The sequence below is a fragment of the Callospermophilus lateralis genome, chromosome 4 (assembly GCF_048772815.1).
Source record: "Callospermophilus lateralis isolate mCalLat2 chromosome 4, mCalLat2.hap1, whole genome shotgun sequence".
NCBI classification, from domain to species: Eukaryota; Metazoa; Chordata; class Mammalia; order Rodentia; family Sciuridae; genus Callospermophilus; species Callospermophilus lateralis.
Genome location: NC_135308.1, coordinates 55,527,888 through 55,550,959, shown reverse-complemented (window position 1 = coordinate 55,550,959; position 23,072 = coordinate 55,527,888). Strand labels below are relative to the sequence as shown.

Here is a 23,072-nt window from a genome sequence, read left to right as displayed (position 1 = left end):
GGGTATTGTATGCAACATCGCAATACAGTGATACAGCATTCTTAAAGATGATAGGAAGAAAAACTCTAATTGATATATTTATATATGGATTATATAGCATGTTAACTTTTATACATTGATAAAACATTTTTATCTTCACATCAACCTTGAAAATAATAACATAATCATCCTAATTTTGTAGCTTTGATCAGAAAAACTTGTAGGTTTGCCTTAGGGTATAGCAGGACTGGACACAAAGCAAGATTTTCTAATGAAGTGTTCCTTATGCTACACACCTCTGTTAGACAGCTTTTGGTTGTAGTGACATGGTACTTGAGATAATCAACTTAACAGGAGGAAAAATTTACTTGGGCTCATGGTTTTAGAGGTTTCCACCCATGGTCACTTGGCCCCATCACTTTGGGACTGTGGCAAGGCTGAAGATCCCAATATTCCCTGAAAATGCACACCCCCAGTGAACTACTTCCTCCAGCCAGGCTGCACTTCTAAAGTTTCCATCACCTTCCAATAGCAGCAGCAGCTCAGGGCCAAGCCTTAAATCCAGGATCCTGGAATATTTGGACATTCCAAATGCAAACTATAACAATCATACTCCACCTTACAGCAAAATTAGGCATATTATTCCCAAAGAGTTCCTGATGAAAGGTGAAGACAGGGCTTATGCTTAATAATGGGAGTATACCATGAAATGCACAGAGAGGGTGCCAAGATTTGGGAAGACAAGGATAACATTGGAATTCAGTGTAATTACAAATCAAATATCCTTTATCTAAAATGCCTGGGACCAAAGTATTTCAGATTTTAAGTTTTTTAAGCCTTGATAATGTTTGCATATTCCTAATATATATAATGGTATATCTTGGAGACAGGACCCAGATCTAAATGCAAAATTCATTTGTTTTCATATATACTTTATACAGATGGCCTGAAGATATTTTTACACAATGTGTTAGCGTGCCTGTCTTTTGACTATGACCTGGCACATGAAGTCAACTGTGGCAATTTCTACCTGTGGTGTCATATCAACACTGAAAAAGTTTCAGGTTTTGGAGTACTTTGGGCTTTCAGATTAGGGATTCTCAGCTTGTACCACTGTAGTAGTGGATTTCACAGAAAGTAATGGAAAAATAGAATAGGGCTTTTAATGCATTGTTAAGAGTAGACTTAAAGAGGAGGAGGTGAAGGAAGAGTTCCTGGAGATGCCATCTGAGCTCAGTCTTAAAAGATGACAAGAAATTGGCCAGACAGAGAGGTATAAGGACCCCAATGATTTCTGTCTCCCCAGGTGTATTTTCTATAGCTTTCCACAGGGCGACAGGTTTGGGTGTGCTTTAAGAGTCGCTAAATCCAGAGGTTTGCCTCTGCTTCAAATTCTTTCTCATGCCCAAACATCACTTTAAGTAGCTTCCTTCCAACTCCACCCCAGGCTTTGCCACAAAGAGTTGGGTTTCATGTACAGTCACAAAGGGGACTCAGAGACATCACGGGAACAGGGAGTAGAGGCCACACAGAAAGGCAGTGGCAAGAAATTGGAGCTGCCAGCAGTGTGTGCTGGTGAGAAGTCTTGGACTGGGTCAGTGTTAGATGTGTCCTCCTTTTCTAAAGGCCTCTGTGCAGTGAGGAATCCAGGAGGGATTCTTGAAAGAAATGGTCTCATTTCCCAAATTTTAATTTGAAAGATTTGGGTGGTTTCTGTTTTTGTTTTTACTTTCCTCAGAAATCTTTGGAGGGACAGAATTTCATCCTTTCTAATTTAACCAAGTACCAATCATTTTTTTATTAAATGAAATTAAGTATCCAAAAAGGGGGTTTAAATATTAGCTATCTCAGTGCATAGACCCTCCACCCATATTACTGTGAGAAGAAGATATGGATATCGCATACTCTTCTTTTTTCCCCTCTCCAAGCTCTCTTCTACAGCCCGCCCCACCCGGAGGTTACAGAGTAGAGAACTAGACCAGAAAATTATTACAGGGAGTTTGCTTCTGAGAAGCAATAAAATGAAACCAAAGGCAAACATTCATTTCTTTTTCCAATTACACTGTCATGTGGATATTCCTGACCAAATGCTTATACTAGCATTGGAAATGTTGTAACTAATTTTACAACATGACATGCATTTTGGAATTGGGACTTAGTCCAGATGGATATTTCAACCACTTTTGTCTTCTATTTTTTTTTTCCAATTGAATGGCATGTTCTGTTCAATGGGAACATTTTGGATTAAGGAATGGGAAGATAGAGATTTCAATAATATAAGCATTATCTTTTCTAAGGGTGCTTAGATGGCACCAAAATTTTAAAGGCAGTGCATAAAATAAAACTAAATACTAGACTTACAAGACAGAAAAAGTAGCTCTGGAAAATGAAGAAGATAGAATTTCTTTGCCAACAATGAGCTCACAAACACTACTTCATGGAAGTAGTGAAGCCTACTTCTGTGGAATAGCTTCATGTGGCATTTATTGCATAGTAAACTATTGGGGGGACTTCATTTCTAGAAGAGTAAAAAGAAATCATGTATAAATTCATCTTTTTGCAATAAGATTTAAGGACTGGCCAGCTGGCCACTCTATTAATAGAAATGGAGTTTTTATTATATGAATCTGTTTGTAGTAAAGTATTTTTTATGTCAAAATATTTAAGGTCAAAATAAAACTTTTCATCATCCTGAATAAACTTTTCCTGGTACTCTGATTCCTCAGAAAATAAGAAGCCCCTGCCACCAGGCTATACTGTAAGCATAGCAGTCCCTCATCAAACTTTGCCTCTTGAGCTCTGAATAACACCTGCCTTTGACTTTGCCCTGATACTAGGGGATTAGTCACAGCATTGTGGCAGGAAAGAAAGTCTGGTCTCCCTTAATGGTTGATTTGCATCTGTGTTTGCCTCCCAAACTTGGAGATAGGGTGTATGTCAAACCATCCCTCTACTCAGGTAAAAAACAAAACAACAAAAATCATACCTTCTCAGCTGGGCATGATGGCACATGCCTGTAATCCCAATGGCTTGAGAGCCTGAGGCAGGAGAATCAGAAGTTCACAGCCAGCCTTAGCAATTTAGCAAAGCCCTAAGCAATTTAGAGAGACCCTGTCTCAAAATAAAAAGGGCTGGGAATGTGGCTCAATGGTTAAGCACCCCTGGGGTTCAATTCTCGATTCCAAAAAGAAGAAAGAAAAATTGTACCTCTCAATGCAAAGAAAGTTTTAGACTTGTGAAATAGTTTCCACAATTGGTTTCTTGCACTCAATTCAGTCAATAACCACTTATTTGTATCCATTACTCTAAACCAAGCAGAATATAATACCATATAAAGAAGGTGGGAGAGAAAGTGGGATGGATAAATGGATGAAAAGATACTTACGGATATATATATATATATATAACAGGGTGTGTATTTGGAATCCAGTGTACTTCTTCTGGATTCCTGGAACTGACAAAGTTCAGAGGTGACTAGGGGAAAAAAACTAAATACCCCATCATTTAGATGTCAGGAATTTTCCAGCTGTAATAGTAAAATCAATTCCCCACCTCCCTGCAGAACCTACAAAGAAGTGTTTTATCCTAATGCAACCAGGCTCCCACCCACTCACTCTCATACCCTCTCACTCTATTGATATAAGAGTGGGACTCAAGGGAAAGAGAAGTCACATTTTGGAGGAATGCAAGTACCAAAAATGGCTGTTCCCTGCCCTTTCCAAAGCCCAAAACCAAGAGCCTCAAGACAAACACTCATAAAATTTGGGTCCTCTGCAGGAAGTGGACACTGATACCTGGTTTTCTCATTGTTTATCATTGTATTGACTCTGCTTCCCTGTGCGACCAGGGAACAGAGAAAAACAAAACTGAGAGGGCAGGGCAGGGCGTGGTGGCAAAACCTAGGAGAGCAGGGCCAAAAGAACACTTCCATAATTTCCAAGTCTCCCTATTCTAAAGAGGTAGAGAAGATGAACCCTGGCCATGAGTAATGGGCCAGGGTGAATATGAAAACCACAGACTTGTCAGGGCCACTTCAGTGGAAGTCAGAATGCTGCAAGTTAGGGCTGCTGCCAGCCAAGAGCCACTTGACAAGTGTAACTGAAATGCACAAGGAGCTCCTTACTATTGGCAGTCCAGTCGACTGCACTCACCCAAAGGTCATTGAGACTTTTTCGAGTCACCACCCATTAAAGATTGTCTTATTGTTAAAAATCTTTAAAATCACCCAAGAAAAAGATGGCCACCTTGCCACAGGCATTTAAGTAAGGAGAAGATAGGTTTTCTCTTTCCTTCCTTCCTACACAGTGCCACAGAGACCAGCTCAAGGAAGGAATGCCTGGGAAACCAGCAACCCCTCCCGCTTCTGCTGACCAAGCCTCCAGAGCTTCATGCGCACACATGCCTGAATGTCCTGCAAACATGTCCGTGGGGATTAGGGAGGAGGGGTGGGATTCTAAATCAGATGAAAAAGTTTTAATACTAACAAAAATGAGTCTTAAAAACCAAATAAACTATTATAATAATAGATGTAACTGAAAAGTTATAGAAGCAAAATGAAATGGCTTTAAGGGACCCTGCTTTAGCGGGTGGCTCTACCACACCCAATTATTAGAGAAAAGTAGGAAAACTAAACTCATCTACTACCCTAATAGATTAAGCCAAATAGGCAAACCCATTTACTTAAATTAACAACAGCATTGTAGTGGGGTGTGTGTGGTGACAGATGCACCAATATTATAACCAGGAATGAAGGAATGAACCCCATCTAAAGGCTCAGAGAACATCTTGGAACATCAGTTGACCTATAAACTAAAAGAGCATAAAGGACATGCAGTTGAGGGGAGTAGGATGTGCAAAGAGCCAGAGGTATAAATAGTCTTGTGTATTTTGAAAACTAAGCAAAAGTAAAACAAAATATGCAAGGAAAAGTTACAAAGAGGCTAAAGCATAAGGTCTATGTTAGGCAGCATCACTTGATATCTAAGAGAGACCAACACTAATGGGTAAAGATTGACAGGTAAAGATTTGATGGGTAAAGATTGATGAGACTGGACATTTGGGAGACTTAGTCATGTTCACCCTTTAGAGATTATTTCTGGCTTCATCTCCACTGCCTGAGTTCAGTCCTTCAGGATGCAAGCACCCTTCTTGAGAGAACAGCAAAAATATGTCTTGTTTTGTTGAGCACAATTATTAATGGTGTTCCTTTCCTGCCTCAAAAGTATGTCAATCTGGACAATGAATTATAGTCTCTCTACTTGTGAGTGTCCTTGTCTCTAGTCTTGAATGTCTTAAACCCTATCCTCTAATCCTCTCATTACTTTCATTGGGGACTTTGGAGAGAGACTTGGGGGAGAAAGTGGCAGGAGAAGGAGATGAAGGAGCTGAAGATAATGCGCAGAAATCTGACTTGGGAACTGATGATTAATTAGCAGAAAGAGATTTGCCAGCTGAAGGTCACTTGAGGGTTTGTGATGATAGTTACCCTGGGAGCAACTTTGGATTTCCTTTCAGGGATCAAATATAGCACTTTGACCTACAAGAAAAAGGATAGGGAACCATTGAAAAGTAAAATGGAATTTTTAAAGAGTAAGTGAATAAAAGGGGAAAACAGTAGTGATAATCAAGAATCAAAAAGACAACCACTGCATCAAAATCCTGCATCCAGATTCTGGGCAGAGGGCGTGACAGCTGCTCTACTTACCTGTCAAAGGGCATGACATAGAATATGCTTGCACACTCCACTCAGGGTGAAATCTCTGCCTTTGCAGAGAAGGATCTACCAACTGCCTCTATGAACTGGTAACATATGTCACTTGTCAGCAACTCAATGCCAACGTAAGCATTGGCTTTGCAAGGAGAAATTTGAAAACTATGGGAAATAAGATGACAGGATAGAATGAGAAGAGCCCAGGAATCCAGAAGGCTTGGGCTCTGGTGGCTCTACCAGCAGCCTGGATGACCTTGTGCAAATGTTCTTTTTCTCCAGACCTCAGCTTTTATCATCTGAGGTTTATTTTATTGATTTTTATTTTTTTTAGTTCTGTGGATGGAACCCAGGGCCTTATGCACACTAGGCAAGCACTTTGCCATTGAGTTACATCCCCAGTCCCTAAAGTGCTACTTATATGTTACATTTTGGTATTTTATTCATTCTTCATTTTTTTTATCTTTTAAATTTTATTTATTTATTTATTTATTTATTTATTTTGGTACCAGGGATCGAACCCAGGGACATTTAACCACTGAGCCACATCCCCAGCCCTTTTTCATATTTTATTTAGAGAAAGGGTCTCACTGAGTTACTTAGGGCCTCGCTAAGTTGCTGAGGCTGGCTTTGGCTTTGAACTTGTGATCCTCGTGCCTCAGGCTCCTAAGCTGCTGGAATTGTGCATCACCACACCTGGCATGATTTTTTTTTTAATTACATAGGTAATGGAAGTTTACTTTAGCTCTATTCTGACACAGGATTCTTCCCTTTTGAGTGTTTCCACATTCTAAATTCAGGAAAGATGCATTCAATTACAGCAAACATGTTTGCAGTTCATTATAAATCAGAACTTCCTCAAATACCATTAACTCTGCCTCTGATTTTCGTAGCATAGTGGCCTATGATTTATACTTCAGAGGTCTACTGTATGAGTCCCACAGTGGACTCTGAGTAGGCTGGTCCTTTCATCAGTAGATGAATAACCACCTGAGCAGGGCAGGTAGCTTAGGCCTCCTTGAACAGCTTTGTCCTGTCCCCTTTGCCTGGATTTCCTTGCAAGTTAGGTAGTAAGGGATGGAAATGAATGGATTGTCCTTGTCACCATTTCTGCTCAGTGGTCATTCCTGGGTCCAAATCCTATTTGTTGTTCAAGTGAGTTTTGGAAAGTTTTATTGGACACACAAAATTGATGGTATAGACCTACCCTTTCCAAGATATTGGCACTAATTACCTCTATAACAGGTATGGGAACTAATGAAGAAAGGTACTTCCTATGTAACAAAGCAAAAAAAGAATCATTCTGCTAGTGCCAGGGAGTAAATTGCTGCCATTTGAGACTTACATTAATTCTTTCAGGCTACTGCTATGCAGTGTAATAAAAGGGGCAATTTATCAAATAGTATCTTAATAACCTAGAAGGGTTAATGCACCTTTAGTGGAAGATTATACTCTTTTCCCCAGTAAAATCATGGTGATTTCTTTACAGTCATTTAGGTTAGAATATAATGCCATTGTCCCCAAAAAGTAAGAGAAAAAGATTAGTGGAAAAACAAGGAAAGGGAAAAACAGAAGTAGAATTCTTATATTGTCATTTTAATATCTGCTTCATGGGGGGAAAAGAATTTCCCCCAAATCATACTCTTTGCTTTCCCTTCTACCTCATACCACCCCCCCAGTCCAAAAACACACCTAAATAAAAATTGCCATCATTTTAAATCAAAGCACATTTGGGACCCAGGTGAGCTCACAATGGGAAGTGATTGGAGTGTTCAGGAAGAGTCTTTAATTAAAGATGCCATTGACAAGATCACAGTGGCTCTGAGTGTTGCTAATAGATTGGAACGGAAGGTCCACCTTAATTCAATAAGAGAAAGTCACTGTTCCATGGGTTTGATTACACATTGTAAATGGACACCACATACTGTAATTATTTTTATTTGTATATACCCTCTCTTTTATTGCCCATGCTGGAACTAGAAATAACCTGTCCTATTAAGATATTTAATATATATCATCCTTTCCACTTCACGTAGTTATAGCCTAATAAAAATGCCAGGAGAAGAAGATACCAGTCCACACTGAGGCTGCTGCCGTACTTTCTATAACAATCCTACATGGCCCTTTGCAAAATTGCACCATGAACTTCTTGTTTTTCCTGTGTTATAATCTTTAAATGAAACCATAACAACTTCCCAGGACTCCATAAAGTTACATTCAGATCTGGAGCCCTGCTATCAGTATAACTCAGTGATAGAGGAATTGCTTAGCTGTGTGAGTCCTGTGATTCATCCCTAGCACCATTAAAAAAAAAAAAAAAATTCAGAATTGAGAATACAGAATAGGGGCTCAAGATGCTGAAACACTGAAGATAATCCAACGCCAAACAGATACCTTGACCAGGTTGCTAAGTGTCTGGGAGACTACAGTGAACGGAGGCTGGGGGAATGCAGCAGAGGGTCTCAAGACAAGAGAAGCTTGGTGATAAGCAAAGAATGGCTCCCAAAGTATGTCCACATCCCTCTCCCTGGAACCTGTTGATATTTTATTACTTTACCTGTTAAAAAAAAAGAACTTGATAAATTTAAAGAACTTGAGAAACAGAGATTATCGTTGATCATCAAGGGGGATCCCAATGCAAGGTTCCTTCTAAGAGGAACAGAGGAGTATCAAAGTCGGAGGACTGAAGATGTTCTGTTGCTAGCTTGAAGAGGGAAGAAAGCACCTTGAGCCAAGAACCTCCAGGAGGGGTGCAGACCTGCCAACCCCTCTATTTTTGCTTTTAGCTCAGGGAGACCTCTGAGCTACAGAACCATGAGTTAAATTTGTTCTGATCCAATAAGTCTCTGGTGCAGCCATAATATAAAACAGAAGCAAGTGTCTATCTTTTCCATGTTATCTACCACAAGGCCCCCAAAGCTTTGTCTGCTTTCTATGACTGTAGTCACAACAACTCTCATGCCAGTATTTTCCCTTAACGTTCCAGGTTCGGGGCTGTGGGTATAACTCAGTGATAGAGGGAATGCCTCACTTGTATGAGTCCTGGGATTCATCCCTAGCACCATTAAAAAAAAAAAAAAAATCCAGTGTTGAGAATATGCCCCAGGGAACATATTCTTTTTCATTCCATTTCCCACCAGCATCCCTTCCCAGATTTACCTCAGAGTTTCAGTGTGACCTTAGCTAGGGCATTCCACCCCATGCAGTTCTCCTAAACAATGAAGGTGTTGGTCCTGATTACTCCTAGGTCCTTCCCCAACCTGAAATGGGATGATTCTATGAAATCGGATTCAGAGTTTTTCCAGAGTAGTTTGTTTTCCCCACTCAGAATGTAAATGAATAAACAACATAGCAGATATTAAAACATGTCACGGTGGCAGGATGCATAAATCCAGTCTTCTCCTTCCCCCATCTCTCTCACAGGGAGCCATCATTTCACTTTTAAAACAAGCTCAACACAAGCCCAACACTGCATGAAAGATGAGGCTCAAATTGTATCTAGGAGCTGGTGATTTGCACATGATTTGTGATTCCCTTAGTATATTAATTGGTAAACACCCTATGAATGTGTGTGTAAACGAAAGCCATTTAACATATGCAAACAGTTTAATCTCTCAGTATGTTGTTGCTCAAATTTCACAAATTCAGATACTTATTCCACTGTGTATGTGGTTTCCCTCCCACTTCACCCCGCCTCATGCCATCCCCTTCCTGTGATCCTATTTTAGATAATACCATGCAGGTGACCCACATCTTTAAACCCTTTAATAGTAGAGGCATATGCTTCTGTCCTCAGAGAATTACACATGTTGCTGGTTGTAATCCCTGTTCTAACTGCTCCTTCCCTGCCCCAACGAATGGAACATAATGGCTTGATGAGCTATGTCATTATTCCCAGTTACTGCTAATCAACCCCCAACCTGACATCCTTGCTTATGAATATACACAGAACTTAGAAAAGAGGGAGACAGAGAATTGTCCCTGTGCAGGTGAATTTTCTGTCACAGTAACATCAGACCAGGCTTCAATAATGAGCCTTTCAACTTGACCAGCATCCAGATTCCATATTGAAAGCCTACCTTTGCTTGTCAAAACACCAGGCCCTCACTGCGTGAGCTGTTGCTTTCTACATTTCCTCAAGAGTCACACAATGCTTAAATGTTAATGACAGGACCTCTTTGCATGTAGAGAATGCAAGTAAAGAAGTATGGGTTCCATGCCCCTGTTGTAAAACTACTGAATCCAGATCTTCTTGGGTAGAGTCCAGAAATAGAATATTAGGTAAGCACCCAAGGAATTCTGAATCATATTCCAGTTTTAAAACCACTTAAAGATGAAAAGCAAGCAGTCTGTTATGATAAAGGGAAGATTTTACTCCACTCCTATCCTCTATTCTGCTCCTCACCTCCTATTCTCCCTTTCCAGATGTCTGTTTTCTTGAATAATGCATAGAAGTTACCAGAATTAAAGTCCTCAGGATATGTAGTCATGTGTTAAGCTGGGCTGATGAGAAAAGGCTGAATTTCAAGGGCTCAGCTATTCCTGAGGTCCTATGATATCATTTTCCTGAAGCTGATCAGAAATCCCTGGTCAGAACAGATGAGTAGAAAAGGTATCTGACTCCAAGAAAATAAAAGAAACCCTAAACCCTTGATTTTTATACACAGCAATCTTAGCACCCTAAGTCAAAATCTGAGATTTTAATGGAGAGAAAAAAGAAAAGAATTGTTTAAAACTATGTCTTCTTAGTAGAAAACTGTAGGAGGCTGGAGCTACCTTGCTTTTTGAACTCTAAGACTACAGCTTCTATCTCTCTGCCTTTTATGTCTGTTCCATTAAAATATGATTTAATTATGTATCGACCCAGGGCCTGACAGAGTAAAACTATCATTGCTCTCCTGCCTGGATTCCTGAATGATACTCTGGCTAAAGGTGATCAAACCTATATTAATCTATAATATAGACCATAGGAGGAAGGCAGGGAATGGTAATTGCCAGGTGCAGCATGGCAGACAATAGCAACAATGAATTCCTCATTGCAAAACTCAAAAGTAGGAACTGTTTTGGGTTTTTTTTTGTGTGTGTGTATTTGTTGTTCTTATTTTTTTTTCTTCTTGAAGAATATGACATTTTACTAGTTTAACATCAGGTCAAGAAATATTAAGTGCAGAAGCAAAATGTAGGGAGATATACCTCCAACCTGCTATAGTTAGCAGCTGTAATACCCATACCTTCTTCAACATCAGCCGCCCCTTTCTTTGGCATTGGTACACAGATGGGTGCAGGAGTGTTAGTTACTACATGGTGTGGTTTGGACCATCACCAGGACCAGCTGCATTACCTCCATCTCCCTCCAGTACATATTTTATACAGTAGTCAATGGCCTTGCTGATTTCATTGTAAGAATTCTGAAAAAATTATCTTCCATCTTCATTCATTCATTCAAAAAATTATTTTATTGTGATATAATTTCAAACTTATTTCATTGTTGCAAGAACTGTCTAAAGAATTCCTTCCTCTTACCTTTATGTTCATGAATGTTAATATTTTCTCATATTTTCTATATTTTTCTCTCTTCTCTCTCTTTACACTGGGTGTTGCGCACACGCACACGCACACGCACACACACATACACATACACAGTTTCTTTTTTAACCATTATGAACAAGATACCCTTATATAATCTCCAAAATAAGAAATTATATAACCACAGCATTGTTATAGAAATCAGACAATTAACATTGAATGTTAAATAGCATTGAATAGTATTGATAAAGTATCCACATACCTGGTATCCAAGTCACGTATTTTATAGAAAATGAAAATCCAAGTCCATTAGTTAGATTCAATTGTCATGTGTCTTTAGTCCCCTGTAATCTGCAATAGTTCCTGAGTCTGCTTTTGTACTTTATGACATTGATGGTTTTTCAGCGTACACGTCAATTATATTATAGAACTGGCTTCATCTGAGCTTGTGAATTTCCTTATGATGAGACGCTGGTTGTGCTCTTTGGGCAGGAATGTCACAGGAGGGATGCTGCATCTGATTGGGAGCTGTATTCTGCTCATTCCTCCTGTTCTTAGCAGCATAAATTTTGATAACTTGCATTAAGTGTTGTCTACAAAAATTCTCCATTGTGAAATAAAATCTTACTTTTTGTAATTAGCAAGCACTCTATGATGAGATGCTTTGAGACCAAGCACATACTTCTTTCTACTCTTCAAACTTGCTCCCAATAGGTTAATGTACATTTATGATTTATGATTGAATTGAGTATTAATGTGGTTGATTGCTAAATGATGGTTGTCTACATTCATTAGTTGGTTTTCTATTGAATTGAGAGTTTTCACATTCATTCATTTTTTTTATCAGTGTATTTTGTGGATTCTTATATTATTCAATGGGTTGTAATACTTCTTTATTATTATTTACTTTGATACTAAGGTGTTTCAGATTTGATCACTGGCTCCTATGTCTTGTCAAAAATATTTTGAGTGTTTACAACCACTGTCTATCAGGCACTAAGGATACATTAATGAACATTTTTTTAAAAGAATTAACTAGGCATATTAGTACACACCTATAATCCCAGCTACTCTAGAGTCTAAAGCAAGAGCATCATAAATTCAAGTCCAGACTTGGAAATTTAGTGAGTCCCTGTTTCAAAATAAATTTGAAAAAAAAAAAGATTTAAATGAGAGGTTGCTGGGGGTGCAGTTCAGTGATAAAGCATACCTGGGTTTAATCCCCAGTACTTCTAAAACTTAAATTGAATTAAACTAAAAATCCCAGCCTCATGGAGTTTAAATTCTAGTTTGTGGAAGTCAAAAAATAATAAGCAGGGGCTGAGGTTGTGGCTCAATGGTAGAGTGCTCACCTAGCACATTGCAAGACCCTGGGTTCGATCCTCAGCACCACCTAAAAATAAATAAACAAAATAAAGGTATTATGTCCAACTACAACTAAAAAATAAACATTTAAAGAATAATAAGCAAATGGTATAGATTTAAGAAGTAAATGTTGTGGAGAAAAGAAAAGCAAAAAGCAAGTTTGCTGAAATTACTAGGGCATAGGCAGGAAAACTCATTAGTAAGTGTCATTTGCACAAAGACCTAAAGGACACAGGGGACCCTCATCATGTGGATGTCAAAGTGTTCCAGGCAGCACCCGCACTCTGGAGCAGGGGGAACAGAGGCAATTTCTTGAGGCAAGGACACACTGGCATTTTTAGCAGGATGGCTTAGTTGAGGACAGACCCTGGGAGGCAAGGAAAAAGCAGGCAGAGCAGTATCATTGCCAACTACCTTAACTGCCTGTAATGCACATTACAAAGGTCTTGAGTTTTTATTCAAATATATATTGATATAATGAGAATTTATTGAATTAATTAGCCACCGCAGGAAACAGATTTCCTATAGAAGTGACCTGGCTCTAAAATTATCTTTTTCTATGTACACGTAGGATTCAAACTATGGGTATATGCATATATCCCTGTCATAAGAATTGATACAAATAACAAAGAAAAAGTTAACAAAGTCACATGCAGCAAGGCTTTTCAACCTGTAGAACAGTCTAGGGTATGTGATCTATATAGGTGTTCATGTTATGGTTTTAAAATCACTGTTGTTATTAGTTCATAGTATCTATTAGCTCACAACTATTTTAGGAAAACATGTCACCTTTTTTTTCTCCCATCAAGAACAAGGATACTGCTTTGTCCCATATTATATAACATGAGAAAATTTAGCCAGGTGCACATGTGTAATCCCAGCAACTTGAGAGGCTGAGGCAGGAGTAACACAAGTTTGAGACTAGCCTCACCAATTTAGTGAGGCCCTAAGCAATTTATCAAGACCTTTTCTCAAAAATTTTAAAAAGGACTGGGAATGTGGCTTAATGCTTAAGCACCTCTGAGTTCAATCTCTAGTATCAAAAAAGAAAGAAAACCTAAAATGCCATATATGCTTTCCTTGCAAAACATCATTTTTGTCCACACCCAATTAAAGCCTTGTCACTTCCAGCCCTCTGTTCTCAAATGTCCTCCATCTGTGACCACACTTCATCTAATCCCCTCCCCACTTCTTTCCTTGGGATAGCACAGGGGCCAACAATTTGACCACACATCTCCTAACAGTAAAAGAGAAGAAAAGTACAATCTGGTCACAGAGGGGAGCCTGTGAGTCAGAAATTTAGGGCTCTATTCCTACCCTCCCTTTGATTGATTTCTCTGTGACCTTATGCTGCTAACACCTGCCTCCACAGGTGTGTGAAGGGCTTTAATTAATATTTGTAAATCTCCCTGATTGCCACAGACAGAGGGTGGCAGAAAAGGGCAAATTATTATTAATCATGGGAAAAAATGGGGAGAGATTAAATTTTGTTCCTTCACCAGAGAGAGGCCTACAGCACAGACACTATTTTTGGGATAGGAGGATTAAATATAAATCCTGATTTACTTACTTTGCACTTATGGAAATGTCCAGTGCCTGCTTAATGCAAAACTCCTACTTCACGCTCTTCCCAATACTCAACACACAGGGCCTCCGACTCCTAATGCTGCCTATTACTGCAAGGAGTCTTGCTATTCATTGAGTGTGAGGGTTCATCTAATTAGCTGATTTCAGTTCATTTGGCATTAAATAATTCCCCAAATTCCCATATGTTTGAACAATATGCTCAACAAGGGGGATGATTCTCTAAAAGCAATTAAATAGTTCTTTTAGGAGAGCTTGTCATCGGTCATTCGTAAGTATCTCTACTATTCCTGTCCATGCTGAATACAAGCAGCAATTACACGGAAAGCACTTAACCCTCTCTAATGGCCACTGGCAAGTGTCCACACACAGGCTGCCACTTTGTGCTGGTTACAGAGCACATCTGAATTTTACAATTTTTTTCAAACCTTGAGTATATTGTTTTTAAGCTTTTCAGAGAGGATTGGCTATGCTAATACCCTGCTTTCCAATCCCCTCCCTGCTTAAAGGCAAATTCAAACATGTTTCCAGCTTAGCTTATGGTTCACTTATAGAGGAAGAAAGGTCATCTTTGGACTTTATGGAAGATTAAACCTTTTGATGGCATCTCCACTGGTTCTTGGGGGTGGGAGGGGGACCATGTAATAATGCTCAGGTCTGTCTTGGATACAGCAGATATGAGATGCTCCTGCTCAGTTTAATGCCCTGGCTTTATTGCAGCATCAAATTATACATAATGAGCTCAAGTGTGACCATGACTGACTTGAGAGAGAACAAGAGATATCAACAAAAGCAATTCAGAAATTAATAATATGTTAGATGCACTCATAGAAAACTATTTGTTTATACAAGATCTCAAAACAGGTATTATCATTTAGAGCTAAATTTTGCCTTTATGTTACCCAAGAGACTGTTCTTTTTTATCAGAGATGACATATTTAAATGCCCTTTCTAGATGGCAAGGGTGAAAGCTTTGTTAATAATATCAATCCTAGGTCTCCAATAGTATTGCTCATCTGTGAACCCTAAATTATTTTTATTGACTATATTCAATATAATTATATTTCCTACAAGAGAAAATCCTGCAAACAAAAACAAAAAAGATCAAACAGCTTGTTTAAGAACACATGTGCAGTTAGATGAACATTAAGTAGACATATGAGTTTTCACTCTTGCTGTCCTATAAACTACCTCTTTTTAGTGTTTATAGGCAGAGACTGAAAATAAAAGCCAAGGAGGGATGGGGTAGCTCAGTGGTAGAGCAGTTTCCTGGCCTGAATGAGACCCTGGGTTCCATCCCCAGCTCTGCAAAAACTGGACAAAAGAGGAAAAAAAAAAACAAGAAAATAAAAAGGGAGGCATTCAATGAGGTACTATTATTCCTTTAGTTAAATTTCACTTTCTTTTATCTGTTTCAGGACTACATTTCATTGTAAATAATTCACAATACTGAAAAATCAGAGTACCAGGTTAGGGTGGAATTTTTTAAATTTAAATTTGAAATAGAAAAGTGTTGAAAATATAGAATTATGTATTTGATTATGCACATTTATTACTGTCTCCTGTACTATCACTGTATAACCTATGAATGTGTGCATTGGCAGAAAATAAATGTTTTCAAACCAGAATAAACATACTCAATCTGTGTATGTTTGAAATATTGTTTGGTTCCATAATATTTACTTTATTTATTTATTTACTTGCATTAAGAAGCATTGCTGAGTGTGTTGTTGGGAAAAGGGAATCCAAGATCACCAATCAGTCACATCTATAAAGTTTGTCATTGATAATGTTATCAACAAGAATAAGGATTCAGCAGCTAATGTTTGACTCACCAGCCAAATCATTGAGTCCACCAGCTCCACCCTATATTCTCAAAGAAGCATTGGTCATTTTCTCAATTAGTTGATCAAAACCTAGATTTGGAACCTAGGCTTAAAGTCAGCCTGTGTGCCCTAATGTTACAACTCACACTTATTCTTGGGTGAGCCCTTAGTAAATGAGGTGCTATCCAGAAGGGAGTTCTGGAGAGGGATTTGCTTGGCATGTATAGTACCCCAGTTTGGAACTAAATTCTCATTGAAAATTCCTACTTCTGGCCAGGTTTGGTAGCTACTCAGCTACTCAGGAGGCTGAGGCAAAAAGAGTGCAAGTTCAAGGCCAGTCTAAGTAATTTAGCAAGATGTTCTCTCAAAAAGGAAGGAAGGCCTCATTCTTAACATGCTTCTCTCTTTTGTCCTTTTCCCAACTATGAAGCCTGCAGTCAGATGGGTCTGAGGTGCTCCTGAGTCCAGAAGTCACCTGTGGTCCTCCAGATATAATAGTCACCACCCCCTTTGCGCTGACCATTCCACACTGTGCGGATGTCAGTTCCGAGCACTGGAACATCCATTTGAAGAAGAGAACACAGCAGGGCAAATGGGAGGTGAGACACTATCCTTCCTTTTGCAAAAAATGGGATAGATTTCACCCTAAAGTCTCTTACCACAATGAGTCAGTTGTACAATTTTCAAGCATTTTCTTGTTGCCAAGGAGTTGTGGCATGAGTTTCATATTGGCTAATTCTTGGGGGTTTTATTAAAATTTTTTCTGCAAAAAAAAAACAAACAAACAAGGAAAAAAGATAATCCAGAGCATTTTGTTTTGTTTTAGAATTCAATTGTAATTATCTACACAGACAGGTACACTAATATACCTACACATTAACCCCCATTCCTTCTTCCCAGGCCATGTCCCTGTCTAAATTGACATTACTCTGTGCAGTTAAGGAGGAACCTCAGGGCAGGCAATCTGTGCTCATAAAAGAAACTGTTGTATCAGTTGCTTTTTTTTTTTTTTATCCTGGGGATTTTAACATAACTAGATTTAAGTATCCAGGAACAAAGTAGATGCTTAATATGTGTTTGGTGAATTAATGAATGCATAGAGGATTATTATTAGTGTCTCTTTCCCTGTATATGTGAGTACATGTAAAGGGATAAAGTACACATAGAGAACAAAGAGAGAGACAGGAGAGAGAATGAGGATCCAAAATAGGAGGCTAACAACTAGGGAGACAGTCACAGCAAAGAAAGATTACTGTTGAATTACTATTTTAAGTGAAAGCTCTGATTTATCTGTCTGATAGGGACTCCTTTATGTCCATCTGAAGTCAGTTTGCATGAAAGCAGGTGAATTATCTTGTTGGAGCACAATGACCTGTACCAGCTAGCCCTGGGATCTTGCCTCCCGGGAGCTGCTGCAGGCAAAGAAAGTAAAAGGAAAATGATGTTTCTTTAGGAGAAGAAAATTCCCAGTTGTTGCAATAGATTACATTTACTCTGCCCAACTATGTCTTGAAACTAGTCTATTTTCTTTGTTTCAGAATGCATTCTGCTGTTTATTCAGCCCTAGTACTACAAGGCTAATTTCCTGCGGCCTTCAGTTCATAGAGGGGACATGTTTAGGTCTCCTTCTTCCCTTTATGTTTTGCTTTGCCTGGATTTTTACCATTTAGTTTTTCCTCTCAGTACTTCCTTACAATCTCTTACATCCAGATGGTGTTATATTTATGCTCTACTACACTAGTCACACATACCTAAGTTCTTATCAGAGAGGATGAAGTATTCTAGTACATCTTATCCAAATCATTTATTTAATGGTCCCTCGTGAATGATTTCGGTGGAATGAAAGAGGATAAAATGTTTGAGAGAAAATAAACATTGCCTTAAGGATATTTAAAGAGGTTTTCAGAAATAGATCTTTGTAAAAAAAAATAAATAAGTTTGCTTATCGAGGTTAATGTTCAACATTCTTCTCAACCCAATATTGAACAATTAACCAGAAATGGGACTTTCAGAGTGATTTTTGTTATTATAACCTATTAAAGTAGAATTACAACATGATAAACGTAACTATTTCTTGAGTTCTTGATGTAAACAGTTATTTTAATAGAAGAGAAATGCTTAACATCAAGATAATTAAGACAATAAAAATATTATGAAAAAATATTTTTTTGTAATTTATTTGTTTATGGACTTGAGACATTTAAAATCCTGTCTTATTTCCAAGCTGAAAGTACATATCACATCTTTCCCCAACAGGAAGTGATGTCCGTGGAGGATGAATCCACATCCTGTTACTGCCTTTTAGACCCCTTTGCATGCCATGTGCTCCTTGATAGCTTTGGGACCTACGCCCTCACAGGAGAGCCAATCACAGATTGTGCTGTGAAGCAGCTCAAGGTGGCAGTCTTTGGCTGCATGTCCTGTAACTCCCTGGATTACAACTTAAGAGTTTATTGTGTGGACAATACCCCTTGTGCATTTCAGGTCAGTATTTTTTCTATAATTGATCTGTTGATGTCATAAACATATAAGCTTTCCTGAAGGTGAGTATTGACAGAGGATTTTGTTGTTGATGGTTTGGAAAATGAACCTGCATCACTGGTATTTACTGGCACACCCATCTTGATGGAAGAGCCAAGTTACTATGTGTCTAAGAATGCAAGAGGGGATGATTTCCCTGGCACTCAAGAAGAGAGCAGGGTTGAATTAACACAGGTAGGCAACATTGCGTGCCAAATGATAAAATGCATTAGAAGTGTAGTTATAGTTCAGGAAACAGAGATGCAAATGTGAAGAAGAGTTGGAGAAGAGTTTTTGAGAACCTTTTGCAAACCTTCATGGATGAATGATATTTAGGAGCGAAAGACAAAGGGACACCATATGAGAAAGTGAGGTGGCATGAGACATAGTACATTCATTGAGCAGAGGGCAGTGAGAAAATGGCTGGGATCAACTAAAGGTTGTGTGGTTAAGGAACAACAATTATAAATCATACCTCTCACCAGACAATCATATTATATCCTGGACACATAGTCTTATTAATTATCAGGGCTACTAGGGCAGAGATGGTTCAAGGTTCCTTTCCATTTTGGGTACTCTTAATCATGTAAGATTCATCTTAAATTAGTCACTTATGAAGAGGGCAAGCTTATTAATAGCAGCAAGGATAATGCAGAATTGCCTGTAAGTTCTGCTGATACGTAAATAGCCTAGCTCTCCTGACACACCTCATTCCATATCCCTGCTATTCCAGTGCTGCATCATTAAGTCCGTTATGCAGAGTACTTCCTCAGTAACTAGATTTTAAGACACTGAGGTGGAAAACTCATGTTTACCAATAGAATAGATACAGCAACCTGAACCCTGAACACACACCAGTAAAGGTGACAGTGTCAGCCTGCATTTCCAAACCTTCTGTGACCATCTTGTGGGCAGCAAAGGTCATTAAGAAGGGAGTACTTCATCTTTGGCTGCTCACAAAAGGGGCTTCTTTCAAAGATGGGACATCTCAGTGTATCATACTTCATCTTGTCATTGTGTCACTTTGTATATACTCTTTGCTTCCCCCACTCAACAAAAAGAGAGTTTCTCTTTTCAAGAGGAAGTATACAATAGGCCTTCAGGAAGCAAAAATAAAGAATAAACATCTAAATAAAAAGGTTCACCTCAGGGTCACTACTTCCACCGAAGTTTGGGGTACAGTGTACCAATGGCTCTAGCTGGATGTTGGAAACTCAAACAGATCTCAAATGCTGAGTAAATTGGAGAAGCCATGGAAGACCATGGAGGACTTCCAGTCTCCTGACTTACATAGATAACCCACTGCTGACTGCTGTGACCGTGAGGAGCTGTTCACACAACTGTCTCGGCTGTCCCCCTGTCACCAGCTTGGACTGTCTGTTGAGTGAAGATCTTACTGATAAGGTATATACCAGCAAGGTAGACATTTGCTTAAAGGGGATATCCTCAGTGACTTTCTGATGATCTTGATCTGTTTTCATTCCTACTGATACTAGCAGATTCTACAACAGCACAACTGTTCACAGACCAATATGTACTACAGAAAAAGTCATGAAAAAAAACTCAGAACAAACCTTTCCAAACCACCATTGCCATTCCTGTTGGTAATTTACCTTTTTTAGTAGTGCCAAGAAAAATGTTATTCTCCCTCTGGTTGAAGCCAAATATCTTCATTCCATTGGACTTTTATCTATGTGAATTAGTCAGAGCCTTCAGCATAGATTCCTTAATATTCCTTAATATCTTAATATTCCATAATATCTAAAATCATCCATGTTATATGTTTATGGCTTTATATGTGGTCTTTATTAGGGGGTGAAATTATATGGTTACTAATCTATTAAAACATTTCCGCTTTAAGTAGGCCTCAGCAACTATTCACTTTTTAACCTCCAAAAGACTTTACAGTTAATATTGTCTCCCCCAACTTGGGTGGTAAGAGCTGAAAATATGGTATACAGTGTTGGCACATTTTCTATAACCCCATAGAACCCTTCTTTATCAAAATTAGTATGCAGCTTTTCATGGAGAGTGTCTGCAGAAATTGCCCATCTTGGAACTTGCTTCAACTGTCACTACAATGAAATTTTTACCATAATTAGGAAAAAAACAGAAGCATGATTGTGACATCTGTGGTATGTGTACCCAACTAGAGCTTTTCTCTTAACCAAGGAAGGAAGGGCATGAGTATATCTTTTATTTCATTTATATCTCACTAGGGAATTATGTTTTATACAACACTTAAATGCCTACCCTTTCACTGGAAGACCTTAAAGAAGAAAAACTCCCCAACCTCTCTGTCCTCTCAGAAGTGGCTAGGGGACAGGCAATACAACAGATCCAGGAAATATTTCATTAGAAAATTTGGTGGCTAAATAGAAACGCTCTCTGTTTTCAGTTTGTGCTCCTTCCCCTGTACCTCCTGCAGAGATACGCTGCTTGCTGCTCATTTGTTCTGGAATAGCCTGTCTGAATTATAGTAGCAGGGTCTTTGAATGACAAAAACAAAATACCTCATCTACCTGGCTGGGACATAATTAATGTCGGTTCAAGTTTTTGGAGATGTGTTCTGATAAAGACATCTAAAACCGTCTCTGTGGAAAATTAAATCAACTCAGATAATGCTGCTAAAAAAAATAAAAATGCCACCTGCCAAAGGCAGAGAACCGTAAGAAGAAGAAGGCCCAAGGACCTCTTGTCCTCCTGTTTTTAATTCTGTGATAGAGCAGCCATGTTGTGTTTGTGGATCTGACATTGACTCCTTTGACAAATTCAAATCAGAGGTTGCGGATGAGTGATATATTTCTGAAGCAGTAGCATTCTAAGACCTGTTTTGTTGTTGTTGTTATGTTTTATTACACCCTGACGTACACATGCTGCTCAAACAAACCTTGACGTAGGGAAAGCAAGGAATTAAGCACTTGCCCTATCTAATCTTAGAAAAAGAAAGGGAAAAACAACTAGCATTTTTTTTCCCTCCATCGCTCCCAGCACTCCTATTCAGTACCTCTCGGTACTCATTACTTACTTGGCATTAATGTGGATTTAGAATCTAATTTCAAAGGATTTCCTCCAGATGTAGTTCTGTGTTTATCAATAATGCAACCTTGGGAAATATTGTTCACGTAAAGCATTTAAAGGAAAACACCACAGCAACACAATTTATGTGTGCATGTATGTGTGTGTGCTTGAGTGTGTGTGCTGTGTGTGTTTAAGTTCAAACAGTTTTGTCTCATAAATATGTAAATTCAGCCTGCCTGTTTTAGTATCCCTGAAGCACACCTGAATATTGCTGCCTGTCTCATTAAATCAATGCACAGAGCTCAGTGAGGCACAAAGCACAGGTTTCTCCTGGCCACAGCTTCAAGAACTGGATGACTTGCAACCCCCAATGCAAAATGAAGAAGCAGAAGGCCCAGAAGAACCACTATCCAGAACCTTTTGTACAAGACACCAGCCTGACTCTGTTTTCTAGTCTCATTAACTCCAATATCAATTAAACAATAGATCCAGAGATTTAACAGGAAGGCTCTCAGTACATGCGAGGCAGATAGGAAAAATCAAGTAACTATCAGGCCTCAGTCTTGATGTGAGAGGTACATCCACATGAGTAATTCAGAGCTAACTCAGTAGAGTTATTTGTATCACTGATTCCCAAGCCAGGCATCAGAGTCATCAGGGAACCATTTAGAAATATAGAAGCATGGGTCCAACCTTCCAGTAGTAGCACATAAACTAAAGGCATGACAGAAAAATTGCTGTTAAGGACAATCTATTTTTTGTTTTGTTTTGGGTTTTTTTTTTTTTTAACTTATTGAAACTTGAGATTGAACCCAGAGGTGCATTACCACTGAGCTACATCCCCAGCCCTTTTTATTCTTTATTTTGAGACTGGGTCTTGATAAATTGCTGAGGGTCTTGCTAAGTTGATTGAATTTGTGATCTTCCTGTTTCAGTTGAGTCACTGGGATTATAGGCATGGGCCACTGAGCCCAACACAATATATTCTTTTAAAGTTTATACTAAGAAGGTTATTGCTTTAACTCTGAAGCCAATTGTGCTTTTACAAATATATACGTAGTGATTAGCTCATTATTGTGCTTTTTTTACTTTAACTATTATTTTGTTACAGAATTACTGTAATTGCTTAATATTTTATGCAAGATTACAAAATGCTGTTAATTATATATAGTTGGTTCAATATGTGCAAATTAAACTACTGTAATCTAAAATAACAAAAATAAACTATGTTATGTTTAAACTAGGGACCCTAATGCAGAACTTTTTAAAAAGGTTCTCTTTTCCTCTGTGATATTTATTAAGTGGATCTTCTATTTTTCAAATTCCTAATAGGATTTATTCTGCATTTCAAGGACTGTTCAGATAGTATATATAACTGTATGGCAAATATGACTGCTTATGTCATTTTACACGTTATATCTTGTACCAATGAAAAATTATTTATGGGACAGACGTAATAGCAATCTGACTTTTCCATGGCTCTTTAAGAAAATAGAAGCATAGTAGAAGACTAGACTGTGATCAGGTCACTCAGTTACAGTTCT

General features: G+C 38.5%; 1 protein-coding gene across 10 annotated transcripts in view; it reads left to right on the top strand.

The window, feature by feature from the left end:
• Nucleotides 1-23,072, top strand: part of Unc5d (unc-5 netrin receptor D) — a 508,406-nt gene that overhangs the window by 454,940 nt on the left and 30,394 nt on the right. For all 10 annotated transcript variants that reach the window (XM_076852500.1, XM_076852498.1, XM_076852499.1 and 7 more), the window contains 2 exons: nt 16,418-16,586; nt 18,244-18,471. In XM_076852500.1, coding sequence (XP_076708615.1) covers nt 16,418-16,586; nt 18,244-18,471 — 397 coding nt within the window. The remainder of the gene's footprint in view (nt 1-16,417; nt 16,587-18,243; nt 18,472-23,072) is intronic.